This window comes from Gambusia affinis, linkage group LG03 (assembly GCF_019740435.1).
Source record: "Gambusia affinis linkage group LG03, SWU_Gaff_1.0, whole genome shotgun sequence".
NCBI classification, from domain to species: domain Eukaryota; kingdom Metazoa; phylum Chordata; class Actinopteri; order Cyprinodontiformes; family Poeciliidae; genus Gambusia; species Gambusia affinis.
Window position 1 is genome coordinate 24,913,102 of NC_057870.1, and position 16,009 is coordinate 24,929,110.

At 40.0% G+C, this 16,009-nt stretch overlaps 2 protein-coding genes across 5 annotated transcripts in view; both read left to right on the plus strand.

Annotated features, from left to right (window-relative positions):
• Positions 1-7,178, plus strand: part of dnah10 (dynein axonemal heavy chain 10) — a 35,143-nt gene extending 27,965 nt beyond the window's left edge. Inside the window, exons 62-78 of the mRNA XM_044111338.1 lie at positions 559-838; positions 938-1,167; positions 1,250-1,523; positions 1,609-1,713; positions 1,810-1,964; positions 2,161-2,315; positions 2,909-3,092; positions 3,174-3,374; positions 3,829-4,038; positions 4,131-4,226; positions 4,317-4,488; positions 4,578-4,709; positions 4,855-5,066; positions 5,146-5,313; positions 6,119-6,299; positions 6,377-6,522; positions 6,617-7,178. Coding sequence (XP_043967273.1) covers positions 559-838; positions 938-1,167; positions 1,250-1,523; positions 1,609-1,713; positions 1,810-1,964; positions 2,161-2,315; positions 2,909-3,092; positions 3,174-3,374; positions 3,829-4,038; positions 4,131-4,226; positions 4,317-4,488; positions 4,578-4,709; positions 4,855-5,066; positions 5,146-5,313; positions 6,119-6,299; positions 6,377-6,522; positions 6,617-6,763 — 3,048 coding nt within the window. The 3' untranslated portion in view covers positions 6,764-7,178. The remainder of the gene's footprint in view (positions 1-558; positions 839-937; positions 1,168-1,249; positions 1,524-1,608; positions 1,714-1,809; positions 1,965-2,160; positions 2,316-2,908; positions 3,093-3,173; positions 3,375-3,828; positions 4,039-4,130; positions 4,227-4,316; positions 4,489-4,577; positions 4,710-4,854; positions 5,067-5,145; positions 5,314-6,118; positions 6,300-6,376; positions 6,523-6,616) is intronic.
• A 1,785-nt stretch (positions 7,179-8,963) lies between these two features.
• The window catches only part of emid1 (EMI domain containing 1), a 64,061-nt gene continuing 57,015 nt past the window's right edge, over positions 8,964-16,009 (plus strand). For 2 of the 4 annotated variants that reach the window (XM_044111304.1, XM_044111306.1), the window contains exon 1: positions 8,987-9,656. In XM_044111304.1, coding sequence (XP_043967239.1) covers positions 9,490-9,656 — 167 coding nt within the window. In that variant the 5' untranslated portion in view covers positions 8,987-9,489. Of the gene's footprint in view, positions 9,657-16,009 lie in introns of all 4 variants that reach the window. The other 2 variants (XM_044111303.1, XM_044111305.1) reach the window with 2 other exon arrangements.

Consider the following 16,009-nt stretch of genomic DNA (forward strand, 5'->3'; position numbering starts at 1 on the left):
TATAGTTAAATTCTATAAAATGTCTACATCATGGATTTATCCAGACAGTCAGTAACTAAGACAATAAGTAAAAATGCTATGTGCATTTTAACCCACAATGATTTATTCCCTTGACCAATTTAGATATACATTTATTCTCAATCAAAACCTTTCTGATAAGATATTACACACAAATTTATCAAAACATAAAAAGACAATGGGAAAGGAGAATTTATTTATTTTTTTGCCTCTGCTGTAGTTAGCAACTGTGGTAACATTAGAACGTATCACTTTGTACTTTTGAAATCAAAAGTAGAACATGAAGCATTAGAAAAAATAACCTTCCCTGGAAAAGTTTTCCTTTTTATCACTTTACTTTCAGCACTGTTAGTAAAAACCTTTTTCTAGAATTAAAAAAAAACAACACAACAATGAGTGAGTCAGAAAGACTTAACTAAAGTTGATTCAGCATTTTTAAAATACTTTTATAAGAAACTTCCAAACTTTTTTTTTTGCTTGAAATAATGACTTAATATTTTACGGTTTACTCCTAACATCTGTGAACATCTTTTCCCCCAGATCTCATCTTTCAATGATCCAGACTTTTTGAAACAGCTGGAGATGGCCATTAAATATGGTTCTCCCTTCCTTTTCCAAGATGTAGATGAGTATATCGATCCAGTAATTGACAATGTTTTGGAGAAAAATGTGAAAGGAGTCGAGGGCCGACAGGTCATAATGCTGGGTGACAAGGAGGTGCATTATGATCCCAACTTTAAACTTTATCTCAACACCAAACTGTCTAATCCCAAATATTCTCCAGCGGTGTTTGGAAAAGCCATTGTCATTAACTACACAGGTATGACCCACACTATGACAACTGGGGTTGTCATCTGTATGTTAGTAGGCACTAAGTGGATTGACTTTGAAAATCTAAATGTGTTAATATATCACACAGTGACACTTAAAGGTCTGGAAGACCAGCTCCTGAGCGTCATCATGGGCTTTGAGAAGAGGGAACTGGAGGAACAGCGTGAGCGATTGATCCAAGAGACCAGCGACAATAAGAAGCTGCTGAAAAACCTTGGAGATTCCTTGCTTAGAGAGCTAGCCACATCTACGGGCAACATGTTGGATAACACAGAGCTTGTTGAGACTCTTGAGGAAACGAAGCTGAAATCCACCGAGGTTAACTTTGGAGGGGGTTTGCTACAGTTAAATCATTCAAGAATGCAGCACTATTGTTTATCATTAAATCTCTTATTGCCAGGTATTCGAGAAACTCAAGTTGGCTCAGAAGACATCGGTGGACATTGATAAACTCAGAGATGGATACAGGCCTGCAGCAAAGCGTGGCGCCATCCTGTTCTTCGTACTGACAGACATGGCTCTGGTCAACAGCATGTACCAATATTCACTAGCGTCCTACCTGAAGGTCTTTGACATGTCGCTACGGAAAGCTCGGCCTGACTCTTCCCTTCTCAAACGACTCGAGAACATCATCAATACTCTGACATACAACGTTTATAACTATGGCTGTACAGGTAAAAGATATGAGTCGGAATAATGTTGCGTTCTTAAGGTGTATATTTTAATTTCTGTATTTTCTCATCCTTTCATTATCAATAGGGCTGTTTGAGAGACACAAGTTGCTCTTTTCATTCAATATGACAATCAAGATTGAACAGGCAGATGGAAGGGCACCCCAAGAGGAGCTTGAATTTCTTATAAAAGGTGACCTATTTATAAAAATGTCAAAGTAATTAATGTCTTTGAACACACTTAATCCTCAAAGCACTTCTTTTTCTTTTTCTTTCCAAATGCATAAAGGTAATCTATCTCTGGAAAAAAGCTCTAAGAAGAAGCCATGTGACTGGCTTCCTGACCAGGGCTGGGAGGATGTGGTGAAACTCTCAGAGCTCTTTCCCGACCAGTTCGACTCACTGACTGACGACATCGAGAGCAATTCTACTGAGTGGAAATCAGTGAGTTACCCAAGTAATATCAGCGTGATCAGATTAAGTCAACTGTATTCAATTTTATTTATATAGCGCCAATCCACAACAAATGTTGTCTCAAGGCACTTTACAAAAAAGTTATTTCAGTTCAATCCCACCAGATTGCATTGAGTGAAACTAATGAGTTTTATCTTCATTATGTTTTTTTTTTTACCTCCCTCAGTGGTATGACTTGGATGCCCCAGAACAGGCCCCATTTCCCATGAAATATAAAAAGAACCTCTCGGCCTTTCAGAAGCTGCTCTTGCTGCGCTGCTTCCGTGTTGACAGAGTCTTCAGAGGTGTGACTGACTACGTCACTGCGATCATGGGCGAGAAGTGAGACTCTTTCAGTTATGCTGTAAATGGAAACACAGCGCTGATCCACTCATCAGCAGCATGAATGTCCTGTTTTGTTTGTTTGTTTCTATTCATGGTGCATTTGTACCATTAACCTCATCACCTCATCATGACATAATTTAACAGCATTCAAGTTTGATGACTTTCAAAAATATTAAGTAGGCACACAAGTTTGAATTTAATGGGAATTTTCTCCAATCCACAAAGGTCAAAATTATCCATAGAGGCCCAAATATATAGACACATATATTAGTAGGGGTATATGAATACATTTGAGCTTTTATGTAACTTTTTTCTTTTTGTTGATGAGAATAAACACTATTCTTTTTACCAAAGAATAGTGTTTGTAAAATTCACTATTTGTAAAAAAAATAATACCTTTTATAGTTGTGCAAAATGAGGAATTTCACTTGGAAAGGATTATATTTATTAATGTTGTGTCACTGAACCATAAAATTGAAATCACCAAAGTATATTATTTAGTGTACAGATGTTAACTATTAGTTAATAACTTGCTCTGATAGAAAAATTCATGTTAAATTTCATAACCTTGACTCTGTGTTTTTGCTTAGATATGTGCAGCCCCCAGTGATCAGCTTTGGCTTAATTTACGAACACAGCACAGCTTCCTCTCCCATCGTTTTCATCTTGAGTCCCGGCTCTGACCCAGCCAGTGACCTGATGAAACTGGCAGAATCTTCAGGCTTTGGAGGCAGCAAGTTCAAGTTTCTCGCTATGGGTCAAGGACAAGACAAGGTAATGGACATTCTCTATGTAGTATACTTGTTAATAGTACGTCACTTAAAAGAAGTTTTGGTTTTTGACCCTATTATGAAGGTGGCACTAGATCTGTTGGACAAGGCGGCCACTCGTGGTCAGTGGTTGATGTTGCAGAACTGCCATCTGTTGGTGAAGTGGCTGAAAGAGCTGGAGAAGGCTTTAGAGCGAATCACCAAGCCCAACCCCAACTTCCGCTTGTGGATCACAACCAACCCCATTAAGGATTTCCCTATTGGCATCCTGCAAAATTCTCTGAAGGTGAAGCACATTCCCTAGCCTTCTGAAATGTGTAGTGTGCATTTCTATTCAGTACCCATGAACCCCTTTTAGCTGCATTTAGCTGCAGGTTTCGTGAGGTACATATATGTCTCTACCACATTTGTACATTGAAAGACTGGAAATTTTTCTCATTCCTATTTTTGCAAAACAGCTCAGTCTTACTCATATTGAATGGACGACATCTGTAATAGTTCAATAGACTATTACACTGTCTTTTGGAACAATTTCTTTCTAACTGATCCATCAATCATATGAGAAGCAACCTTAGTTTCCAAGTGCAATATATTTGAAAACCAGAAAAGAACTCCTCATGCTTTCAAATAAAATTTTATTATTGTTAAAGTAGAGTATTTAGCAAAACAAGATTATATTCACAGACATTTTAAAACAAATAATTTCAAGAAATGTAAATGACCTTTGACATTGTTTGTAGGTTGTGACAGAACCTCCCAACGGTCTCAAGCTGAACATGAGAGCAACATACTCCAAAATCTCACATGACAGCTTGTCGGCATGCGAACACCCTGTGTTCAAAAGCTTGGTGTATGTGCTGGCCTTCTTCCATGCTGTGGTCCAAGAGAGGCGAAAGTACGGAAAGATTGGCTGGAATGTGTCCTATGACTTCAGCGATTCAGATTTCTTTGTAAGTGGTGCAAGACTAACTGTTTTTTTGACTGGCACACTAACATGCACTTTTAACCTTTCAGTGGCTGAATCAGTATAACTGCTTAACAGGTGTGCATGGAGATCCTGAACACTTACCTGACTAAAGCATTCGTCCAAGGAGACACCAACATCCCCTGGGGTAGTCTGAAATATCTTCTTGGCGAGGTTAGGCAACACTGTTAGCGCTTTCATGACATGTCATTTTATTGTCTCAGTTGCTGTAAGTACTATATTGTATGTACAATGTCTCATTAGGTGATGTACGGTGGGCGCGTTATAGATAGCTTTGACCGTAGGATCTTGACTGTCTACATGGATGAGTATCTTGGAGATTTCCTCTTCTATACCTTCCGGCAGTTCTACTTCTTCAAAAACAAAGATGTAGAATATAAAATCCCTCCAACTGGCACAAAGACAGTATATGTTGGTCAGCTCCTGCCTAAGCACTCTTTTGTAAGACATAAAATATTTTATTATATTCTTGCACTCGCAGCTTTAACCTGGCATGTGTTGCAGATGAGATTGAGAACATGCCACTGGCAAACACACCAGAGGTGATGGGTCTTCATTCCAACGCAGAGATAGGATATTACACTCTGGCTGTTAAAGAGCTGTGGTCTCACCTGATAGACCTTCAACCTCAGTCAGGTATAATTTGGTGTTTCTCTACTGGATTCTTACTGTAATATTTTGTTGCAGTGTACTCTTCCAATGAAAACTGTTAAACTGTAAAATAACTGAGAAAGCGATGATAGTTGGTTTAGCCTTCACATACTTTTTCCTCATTCCTAAGGCGAATCTAGTGGAAGTATTACAAGGGAAGAGCAAATAAGTCAGGTGGCCCAGGACATCCAGAACAAACTTCCCGAGCTGTTTGACATGGACGTGATTCGTAAGAAGTTTGGCACAGAGATTTCCCCAACTACTGTGGTTCTGCTTCAGGAAATAGAGCGCTTCAACAAGCTGGTGGTTCGCATGCAGCTGTCTTTGGCTGAGTTGCAAAGGGTGAGGATGGGGCCATGCATTTATCGTGTCCTTCCTTTAGTCCGCCTCTAGATGATTTCTGATGCCTTGTTTCCCCCAGGCCTTGGCTGGTGAGGTGGGAATGAGCAGTGAGTTGGATGAAGTGGCTCGGGCCCTTTTTAATGGCCACATTCCAGGCATCTGGAAGAAACTGGCACCTGAGACTCTGAAGTCCCTCGGGAACTGGATGATCCACTTCAAGAGACGCTACGAACTGTACTACTATTGGGTAAAAAATGGTCAAATAACCTGATAACTGATTTTTTTTAACATATGCATTGATAGTTAAAACCAAACTCTTTATATTTTGGGGTTTTACATATTTGTTTGGTACCTTGCCAAGGAACATTGTTCTTATTGTTAAATAGGAATTTATCAGAAAAAAACAAAAATGTGATACATAAATGTTAGGTGGAAAGAAAGGTGTTAAAATTTTTCAACAGGTAAAAACCTATAAAAATTAAGCTGTGCAATTATTTGTATTTACATTTTTTATTAAGCTACTTTTTTGCGATTAAAATAGCAGATTCTTGGAGTTTTTTTATTCCTGCTTTGCCCATCTAGACATAAATCAATCTGTCCATTTTCCTTTACGAAACGGTTCAACCTCACATAAATTGGGCGGTCTTCATATCTTTGAATAGGCCAGCTTAGCACATAAATGTATGCTTTAACCGAAACTGCTGGAGGTTCAACCTCTGTCCTAGACTCTAAGACGTTTACTCCCAGTATTGTTCTGTATTTTACCTCTACTTCTCCTCCCATCATCTCTGATGAGGTTTGCAGTTCAGGTGAGGGAAAGAATTCCCACAGCATGATGCTCCCATCACTGTGTTTCACAGTGTTTAGGGTTATGTGCAGTACTTGCTGTGACTTGAGTACATTAGTTAGGCTGTAAGGTTTTGGGGGGGTTACTTAGCTTTTCAGAGCTTTTTTTTTTTACTTTGGACTTTGGAAGAGCCTCGCAAAGCCTTTTATTTTTATATTATGTCTTAAAATGTTGGTGTCTGATGTGTGAATCTTGTGTCTGGCAGGTTCATGATGGAGAACCAAAAATTATGTGGCTATCAGGACTTCACATCCCAGAGTCTTATCTGACCGCTCTGGTTCAAGCTGCTTGCAGGAAAAATGGCTGGCCACTCGATCTTTCTACGTTGTACACAGAAGTGACCCAGTACCGCAGTGAGGAAGACATCATGGACAGGCCCAGAAAAGGTAATATGCCAAGACATTAATCTTTTTCAGCTTTTCTAGTGAGTAATTTGAAAGACTAACTGCATCGGTGGTCTCAGGCTGCTTTGTGTCTGGACTGTATCTGGAGGGAGCAGACTGGGACATAGAGAATAACTGCTTAATGAAGAGCAAACCAAAAGACTTGGTTGTTGAACTGCCCATTCTCAGAATCATCCCCATTGAGACATGTCACCTTAGACTGCAGGTGTGGATAAAACTCTCTACACACTTATGTACTTTGTACGGTTTGGATATGTTTTTTCTTAGTGTCTGTCATTTCCTTGTGTTTTGGACCCCAGAATACATTGAGGACACCAGTGTACACAACGTCGATGCGAAGGAATGCGATGGGTGTGGGGTTAGTATTTGAGGCAGACCTGTCTACAACGCTACACCTCTCCCACTGGGTTCTGCAGGGAGTGTGTTTGTGTCTCAACACTGACTAAAGATCTCCCTCAGCCTTAATGAGACGAAAAACGTATTTTCTGTGCATGTTTATCAATCTAGTTAAGGTTATATTTTTGTGGTATATCTAGTTTCTTCTTTTTATTAAAAGTTGAGAAGTTGCATTATTTCAAGCTATTTTTTACACATTTAGGTGACTTTCACCTTATTCAGTTTTTAAATGAATGAATTCAGTTTTATCTTTTTCCCGCTAGATGGCAGCACAGAACACTGTTTGCTCTCTGCCTGTTTCTTAAGTACTTCAGTTTAATGTTACCTGAGCAAAACTGTCACCAGACAGTTTTTTATCCTACAAATGCAAATTAGATTTCAAATAAACAAATGTTAGTGAGCAGTCCAGGTGCATCTTGTAATTTTATTGTTGTGTATGTTTTAATAAAGCACTTCGACACTCTACAGAGTTGTTGTTGTTTCTATAGCAGAACCTCAACTATGATGCTATGAGGAAAGATTTTCTTTTTAGTCAAGTATATATTGCAGTTTGTTTTTTTCTTTTCTTTTCTGCAAAATGGGCAGGGCTGTGTGTGTTATTGTACTGTCATATACAGATCTGGGACAGCTCCACTCAGTTGAGGCTGCTGAGCTCAGCAGCAAAGCAGGTAAAGTTACCTCTGAAAAATCAAGACAGCCCCAGAGGATTTGGCCGTTAGCTCAGCAGTGAGGTCACACACGAACACACAAAGGGAGAACTGCGGTACTTTTGATCCATTGCTTGTGCAACATAGGGTTTTAGCTTTTGTTGTGACAATGCCGCTTTTGTCAGGAATGCTCTACATAGACTAAATTCTGATTGGTGGATGCAAATGAAAGAAACTCTGACAACCATTACCATAAAAATATTACGTTTTCTTTGGTCTGCATCCTCAAAGCCCCAACCCGTTCGTGAGATCACAAGAATGCATCTCATTACCATTATTATGTAGTCTAATATGGTCCCGTCTGAATTGCAAAGGTTAAAGGTTAGGCAGGCCCCTCCTCTGCCTTAACAAGTACGACACTCATAAAGAGTGAAGATTAGCACGTGTTTATGACCAAACAGGAGGGGAAGGATTGTGTTCCACTGTTGAAAAAGAGGATAGAAAAAGTTTCTTTGTAGTTAATGGAGCTTTATGTGACTGAGAAGATTTAGAGTAAATTCAGTGCAATGAAGACAATAGGCAATGCACCTCTTTCAGTTTAGAAAACAAAAGGGTGGAATATGGAGGATGTAGAACTTTTTCTCCTAAAGTGTCCATGGAGAAAGACAAATAGCAACCTGGGAATCTGTGATACCTGCTTGGAATCAGTGCCTGGTGTCCTTAAAATGAAGAAGGTGCTGCTAAAAATGGGAGAGAGGTTTCCAAAATGCTGTCTAACTAATGACCAACCCTGCATTTCCACTGGTCCTGAATGTGGTAGTATTAGTGGTGCGATATGAAAGAACATTTTTATCAGCTTTAGTTGAGTATAAGCAGCAGGGGCATATTGCAGCCAGGCTGTATCTTCTGCAGCTGGTGCAGCTTAGAGGAACCACAGGCAGATAAATACCACAAGTCCCAGTTTTGGGTTACATTTCAGGTGTTTGGTTTGGAGTGGACCACTGTCTTACGGGTAATGGCTGCTTTTACAGAAAACCAACCCCAATTTACTCAAAGAGATGCACACTTCCTCTCAAAACTATTTACACTCCTTGAGCTTTTTGGGATTTTGTTTTTCGCTTGAATGGGTTTTATTAGAAATTTATTTTATAGGCTACATAAAGTTGTACATATTTGTGAAGTGAACTAAAAAATACACATTTATTACTAATATTATTGTTTTGTTTTTGTTTGTTTTTTTTACAAATACACTTTTAAAATTTATTGGATTTCCGTTCTTATCCAGTTCCCCTCTCTATGATATTCCTAAATAAATTTAAATACGACTTATTATCTTTAGAGGGCATCTTAAATTTTAATCTCGGGATAAATCCTGGTGCCCCGTGAACAAACTTCACCCTTTATACCGCTAAAGGGCTAGAAACTATGGGCCAAACAGGTCAGAAATTCTTTTAAGAACTTATTGTAATGTTAATTTAGAAAAGGAAAGGATTTAAGATTATTTGACAAGACTTTGTAATAATTGAAAATTACATTTATCACTTTCTAATCTGATATCGTAAAAGGCGATAGTATAAAAGCTTTAGTGTGTGTGTGGTGCCAAAGAGTTGTTGATTTTGGAGCCACCCTGAGAGGCAGCAGTACCCATAATTCATTCTGTGCGTTAAGGTGGCGTTGCCGTGAGCGCGCATTGTCCTCCGTGCGGGGCTGGGTGAGAAAGACCCAGCAGGCTGAGCTTTTAAAACACCGCAGGAGACTATAAAGCTGCTCCATGCCCGCTGCAGGATCGGACCTCAGACAGGCGGAGGAGAAGGGAGGACAACAGTGTTCAAGGTTCAGCCGCGGAAATCTGAGCTCTGCTCAAGACGCAAACGCCGCCAGAGTTCGACCCAGTCGTCTTGTCTCAGGGGAGTTGAATCCGACTGCTTTACGGATGAATTAGTGTGAGACAGTTTTCTACTAATTTCCACTCAGTGATTATGCTGCCTGTCTTCCGTTGCCGCCCTGCTTCAGTTTGACACATCTGAGCTGGACCTGCCGGCCGGACTGATCCCTAACTGGACCAAGAGTTGGACTCGTTATCGAAAACTGTCCCGGTCCGTAGTTTAAATCCCCACAAAAAAAAAAAAATGGGATCTCACCAGCTAGACGCGCTGTTCAGGAAAAGTTTGCTGTGCACGGTGCTGATCCTCTGGATGTCCATGTTTGCTAACGGGACCTGGAAGACTGGACTTTACAAAGGATATTCAACCGGGTCGCAGAAAGCAGCCACTCACACCTCAGTCTACCAGAAAAAGTAAGAAGCGCACCATCTTATACCCACTTTATTTATACTATACCAGTATTTAGCATGTTAAAATTACTTGTTTAAACACAAAATTATTGGCATCTATTTTTGAACCTTGTGCGTGATTCCTTCACTGCGTGACTTGGTAGATTTACTCTCAAAACCATCCACCGGTTCATTGTGCTCCTGACAGTTGGTTTCCTTATTCCTCAGCTGTCTCATCCTCATTCTGGCCCCATGTGTCAAATCACCTCCACTGTCACTGACATGAATCAGGAAATGCATCTGCTTTCGTTTGCTGTCAAAATTTATTTTAAGGTTCAGCTTTGTCCACAAAATAGAAGCTTTTGTAAGGTCATGTTCTCCAGAATGAGGTGTTATTGATTTTAATAAAGAAATGATATTACAAAATGATTGATCGCCTTATAGGGGTTTTGCTGACAGAGGTGTTTCTGAGCAACACCTCTGTACTCAAAGGGCAGATTAGGTCTGTGTAAGAGTTCAGTACAAGGATGAGAGGTATAAGTATTCATAGGACTTTTTCAAATTTTTGTCATATTGCAACCACAAGCATAACTACAGTGAATTGGGTTTTTGATGGTATAGAACAACATAAAGTACCACATAGCCTACTTATAATTTCAAATTCAAAAATACTTTATTGCTACCAAAGGGGAAATAAATGTTGTGACTCATATCATACCAGTTCAAATCTCTTCAGAGTTATTGTAGACAGTGATGACGGTTGGCAGGAAAGACCTCCCCAGCAGATGACAGCAGAAAAGATGATACTATCAACAGACTTATAGACAATCTGCAGCATCTTTCTGCAAACCTTGAAAGATCTTAGCTTCCTCCAGTCTGCTCTGTCTCCTCTTATAGACGGCTTCACTGTTGCGTCTCCAGTCCAGTCTGTTGTCCAGGTGAACACCGAGGTATTTATATTCCTCATCCACTTTCGCTTCTTCTCCCCTGATGGGAACAGGGTTTGATCTAACCCTTTTTCTTCTGAAATCTACAATAAACTCCTTTGCTTTGATCACATTCAAGATGAAATGATTGTACCCACATATTGACACACTTCTTTGCTGTCTCATATTAATTTCATCAAAAATAAATGTGTTTTTTTTGTTTTTGTTTTTTTTTTTTTAGAAAATAGTTCTATTTTGCAGTCACATTTTGCTGTAATTACATCTCTGAGTGATTTCTGTTAAGATTCTTAGCAAAAATATCTGAAGCTCAGTGAGATTGAATAGATGGAAGTCTGTGCACAGCAGTTTCAAGGTTTTTTCAAGTCATGCCAATTATTGAGCTGTGAATTTCTGCATCTCTTCCTGGGTTACAAATGATCTCTTGGCTGCTTCTCTGGTTAATGTTCTCCTTGGCCTCCCTGTAAGTTTAGGTGGATGGATTAGTCAATTTGCAGGTGCAAACATAACACAACTTCTATTCTTTGGTCTCCATGAAGCTTCGTCCACCACCTCGCCTCTTACGCTCCCCTTGCCACTCGCATCCAGATGTTTGTTGACGTGTTTACCAAACACAAGCCGCTGGGATACCACAGCATCTGGGGTTGTTTTGGGAAGATGTTAGCGCTTGTGTGCAGGAATAAAGCTCCTGCTGTTCTGAATCAGCTGCTGTCCTTAGAAAGGTCAAAGAGTCTGAAGCAAAATGAAAGGAGCATGACGTCTCGGTTTGGTTTGGTGTTACTGTGAATGCACCAGTTAATAGTGTCAACCAGCCCATCCGGAGGCAAAAACAATTTCTCAATGTTTGTCCACAGCAGCCAGCCAGTAATTTTCTGACATGTTATGTCAGTCGGTAGGAGTCTTTTTCAGTGATTATTATACTTCAGAGCATCACTATGCTACTAGGGTAGATAATTCTTTATTACTGGAATTTTGACACGGTTGGAGATCTTATCATGTTCTGTGAGCATCTAATTCCTCGCATTGCTTATTAATTGAAATGAAGGTTACTGCAGGTTTAAACAAGACAGCCTTTGATTTGATGTCTTCTCAAATAACCTTAAATACATCTACTGTTCCACTGACAGCTGGCTACATTCCTGGCAGACTACTTATTAAACCACATGTGTCAAACTTGGGGCCCGGGGGCCAAATCTGGCTCACTATAACGTTTTATGTGGGCCAGATTTGGCCAAGATAATCTCTGTGTGCCAAAATACTGCTCTATCAATCAAATCAAATCTGTTTTTATTTGTATAGAGCCAAATTAAGTCAGTGTGAAAATATTTTCAATATTGTTTTACTTTCTGAATGCAGAGACAGCCATTTATTGAAATACTAACAATACAATACAATACCCATCAATACATTCTGCATCAACCGGCCTTTTATGGACATTCATGATCTTGATATGGCCCAAAATGAAAATGAGTTTGATGCCCCTGGATTGAACAGACTCTCAGAACCATAAAAGGATGATATTTATTAGCATCTTCAGGTGTTTTATCATTCAAAGAAACAATCCCAGCTTAAATAAACCTGTCTTTAGGTTTTCCATAGAGGAAAAATAAAGTGAGAATTAGAGGTTGATAGATGTACGAATGCTCTACTCACTGCCAAACGTACAAGTTTGTACATGCAATAAGTATATGACATGTTTGAAATTGTTAATATTGCTTGGATTTTACTTTTGCATGGTATTGATGCTATGTAAACTTTTTCAATCTCTGTCACGGGACATCCGCAAACTAAAACGTATTTTATCTGGATTTTTATGGGATAGACCAACACAATATAAAACATAATTGTGAAATTGAAAGAAAAAAATACATGGCCTTCAAAACGTTTTCTTCAACTGGAACTCTAAGAAGCAAACTCTTTGGTCATGATATGTGGATCATGATGTAGACTTCCTTCCTCAGAGAGTTGGACTTCTAAGATGAGAAGCTCCATCATCGAGTGTTATATTGGAGTGGAGATGCTGCTCTACTTTGAAATAAGTCAGCTGAGCTGGTTCATTCGTCAAATCAGGATGCCCCCCTTTAGAGGTTTACTGGAAACATCACACTGATGGGAGATCCCCAGGACAGTCTTGCTGGAGGGAGTCTCCATCCCCTTTGGCCTGGGAACACTTTGGGATTTCCCTGAAAGAGCAACAGAGTGTTTCTAAGTGGAGCGATGTCTGGGTTTCCCTTAGGGATCTCTCACCATAATTCAATCTCTGATCTCCATATCCAAGTTAAAGAGCTGTCTACAGAACAGCTCTACATGGTTTGTGTCAGTTGAGTCCTTTTTTATTTACACTCATTCGTAAAACACTAGAAAACACACAAACCTTTAACAGACAGAGGGAAAGCTCAGGTGTCCAAATCAGAAAACTCAAAACAGACAAAGACAAATGACTCTTCTTTGTCTTTGCTGAAAGAGTCACTTAGTTCTGACTTTGAGGACCTGGGTGTGCTGTTTTGATGATGCTGCACACTGACCACAGTACTCTGAACTAACTTATTTGTTAACTCCTCCAAAAATAAAGACTGAATATAACTAATGTCAGGTCTATTTTTTCAGAACACCAGGAATGTAGAGCTCATTAATTTCACCTTGACTCGTACTCTTTATTTGTCTTTTTGTCATTTTATGTTGAACCACATTTATCTTAAGCCTCCCCCTGTCTCCCATGGGACCAGCGCTGCTTTGTAATTGTCTTTTTTTCATTTCTTTTCTCCCGTCGGAGTTTGAGACCTTTAGGACAAAATGACCTCTCCTTTCCTTTAGCCATTTGCTACATCGGTCTTTTCTCCTCTTTTCTCCCCTGAGTGTTTTCCACTGACAGAAATCTAGAAAAATTCTCTTCTCACTGCATTAGCTTTAGTTCCTCTTCTGTCTTCTCCTGCTGTTGAGAATAGATGTCTGGATGGAAATGTTTTTCTACCAGAGAATCATCTGTGTTTCGATTTCGGTTCACATCGCAGTTGTTCCTCCCAGGTTTTTTCCCCCTTGCAAGGAGTAAGTGTAAGCATGCAGCATGTCTGGGTGAAATGAGGGCATGCTCTTTAGCTCCAGTGTACCTTATAAGTTTTTTCTTAGTTTTGCATCCTATCTGCATTTGCATACATTAGAAATAAGAGTTCATTTCTCTTTTGTTTTGTCTTCTCCATCACTTGCCGTCTGTAGCGCTGAGGAACAGATGGGACAAAGCTGTGATTTCTTTCTTAACTCTTGGCTGTGGCTACGTGCGACGGAGACGGCGGATGATTTATTTAACTAGGGCCTATAGCATTCAGAGTGTGCCATGTGTGCTTTGAGACCTGATACTCACTGAGGGCCCACTTGGTGTTTTGCCAGTGAAACAGCATGGTGCTGGTGGGTTTCACACTTCATAACACACGGGTGCCTCCACTAAGGGGAAGGTGTTGACTATGAACCATTTAAGAGTGAAGGATTTAGTGCAGCGAGCACCTGTGCTCCTTGTTACAGGAGTTTTCAGCATCTTGTCAGGAGAAGAGAAGGTGAGTTTGCGATATGTCTTTATTCAGTTGATGCAATTGCAGTGACCACAGGTACAGATATGTTTTTTATTAATTGGACTTTTCTCAGCTATAAGAGACTCAGGTGGAGGCCTTGGTAATCACCTGGATCTGTCACCAGACTGAAGGACTGTGTGTCTAATTAGATGGTCAGCAACACAGGAGCACCACAGGGGACTGTACTCTCATCAATCCTTTTCATGCTGCACACTTCAGATTTTCAGCGCAAGTCAGAGGATTTTTTATTGAAAATATGTATTACTTAAAAAGAGAATATATAATTTTTTTTTTGTGTGTGTGTGTGTGTTGTAAAACTGTACAACTGAAATAAGATATTATGCATCCATCCATCCATTTTCTCTTCACCTTTGTCCCTAATGGGGTTGGGAGGGTTGCTGGTGCCTATCTCCAGCTACATTCCAGGTGAGAGGCGGGGTTCACCCTGGACGGGTCGTCAGTCTGCCGCAGGGCAACACAGAAAACAGACAGGACAAACAACCATTCACACACACACTCATACCTAGAGAGAATTTAGAGAGACCAATTAACCTGACAGTCATGTTTTTGGACTGTGGGAGGAAGCCAGAGAACCTGGAGAGAACCCACGCATGCACAGCGAGAACATGCAAACTCTGTGCAGAAAGACCCCGGGCCGGGAATCGAACCCAGGACCTTCTTGCTGCAAGGCAACAGCTCTACCAACTGCGCCACTGTGCAGCCGAAATAAGATATTAATTAATCTTAAATTTTTTCGCACATCTTCACTCAACATGTGTTAAATGCCCACATACTAACATCTTAAGACCGCTTTAATGTTTATATAAGTCAAGCAACTATTCAGAACTGTGTCCCAAACTCCAGTCTGAGACACAGACTGAGACACAGACTGGAGTTTGGGAACTGTATCCCAAACCCCAGTCTTGTCATTTATTGGAGCAAACACTGTGGGAATTTCCTTTTTACCAACAGCGTACATCCAAAGAGAAGGAAAACGGGGAGACCATAAACCCTTCCCCCAATTTCCTCCACGTAACCCCCGGGAACCGCCTGTGTTGTTCCCAGGTGAAACCTTCTGTCAGCCTGGGAAACTCAGACGTTTATCTGTTGGGTCAGGAGGAGTCGCTGTTAGGACCTAATCTTAAAGTGAATATAATTTCCTTTACATGGGAAATATTTTTTAAAGGTCTAGATTTTCTACCAGTAATTTGAGAAGTAACTGTATTGTAATTTAGGGTCTCTTAAAAGGAAGGATAGCTCAAGATGTATTAAACCTAGACATATATTTGTGTAATGTGGGATAAGAATTCAGTTTTAGTTTTAAATAGTTCTTTTTTAATCAAAATTGTGTTTATTTAGATTAATTTGGAAAAGTAATTCTCCTTCAAAAGTTTTATAAAGTTTATAAAATAAAATGAGTTCAGAATTCATAGAAAAATGTGTATCTTCATGTCAAAAGTCAAACCCATTGAGCAGAACCAGAACATCAGTCAGCTCACGTGTGTGTGTGTGTGGCCAGTAGAGCATGTGGGGGTTGTTAAAGGGAGCAGCTTCACATCCTTTGCCTTCAGCGGTTTTCCTTAATGTAAACTGTCTCTGATGCATACAAACATATGGCCGAACATATTGACAAACAGAACAGCCCATTCCTCCTGGATGCTGCCTGGCAGCAGAACACATGAAGCTTGGTCTTTGCACTGCGGACTGCACGGCCTGCTTTGTGGTTTCTACAGCTTCCGTCTACACATCCATCGATTGTGTAAAAACTGATCATGCTATTTGTTCCCTTATTTCTCTAACAGCTTGTCATTCGGCAGCTTTCCCAAGTTTTTTTTTTTTTTACCATGTGATTAGAGAGAAGGCTTCAAAT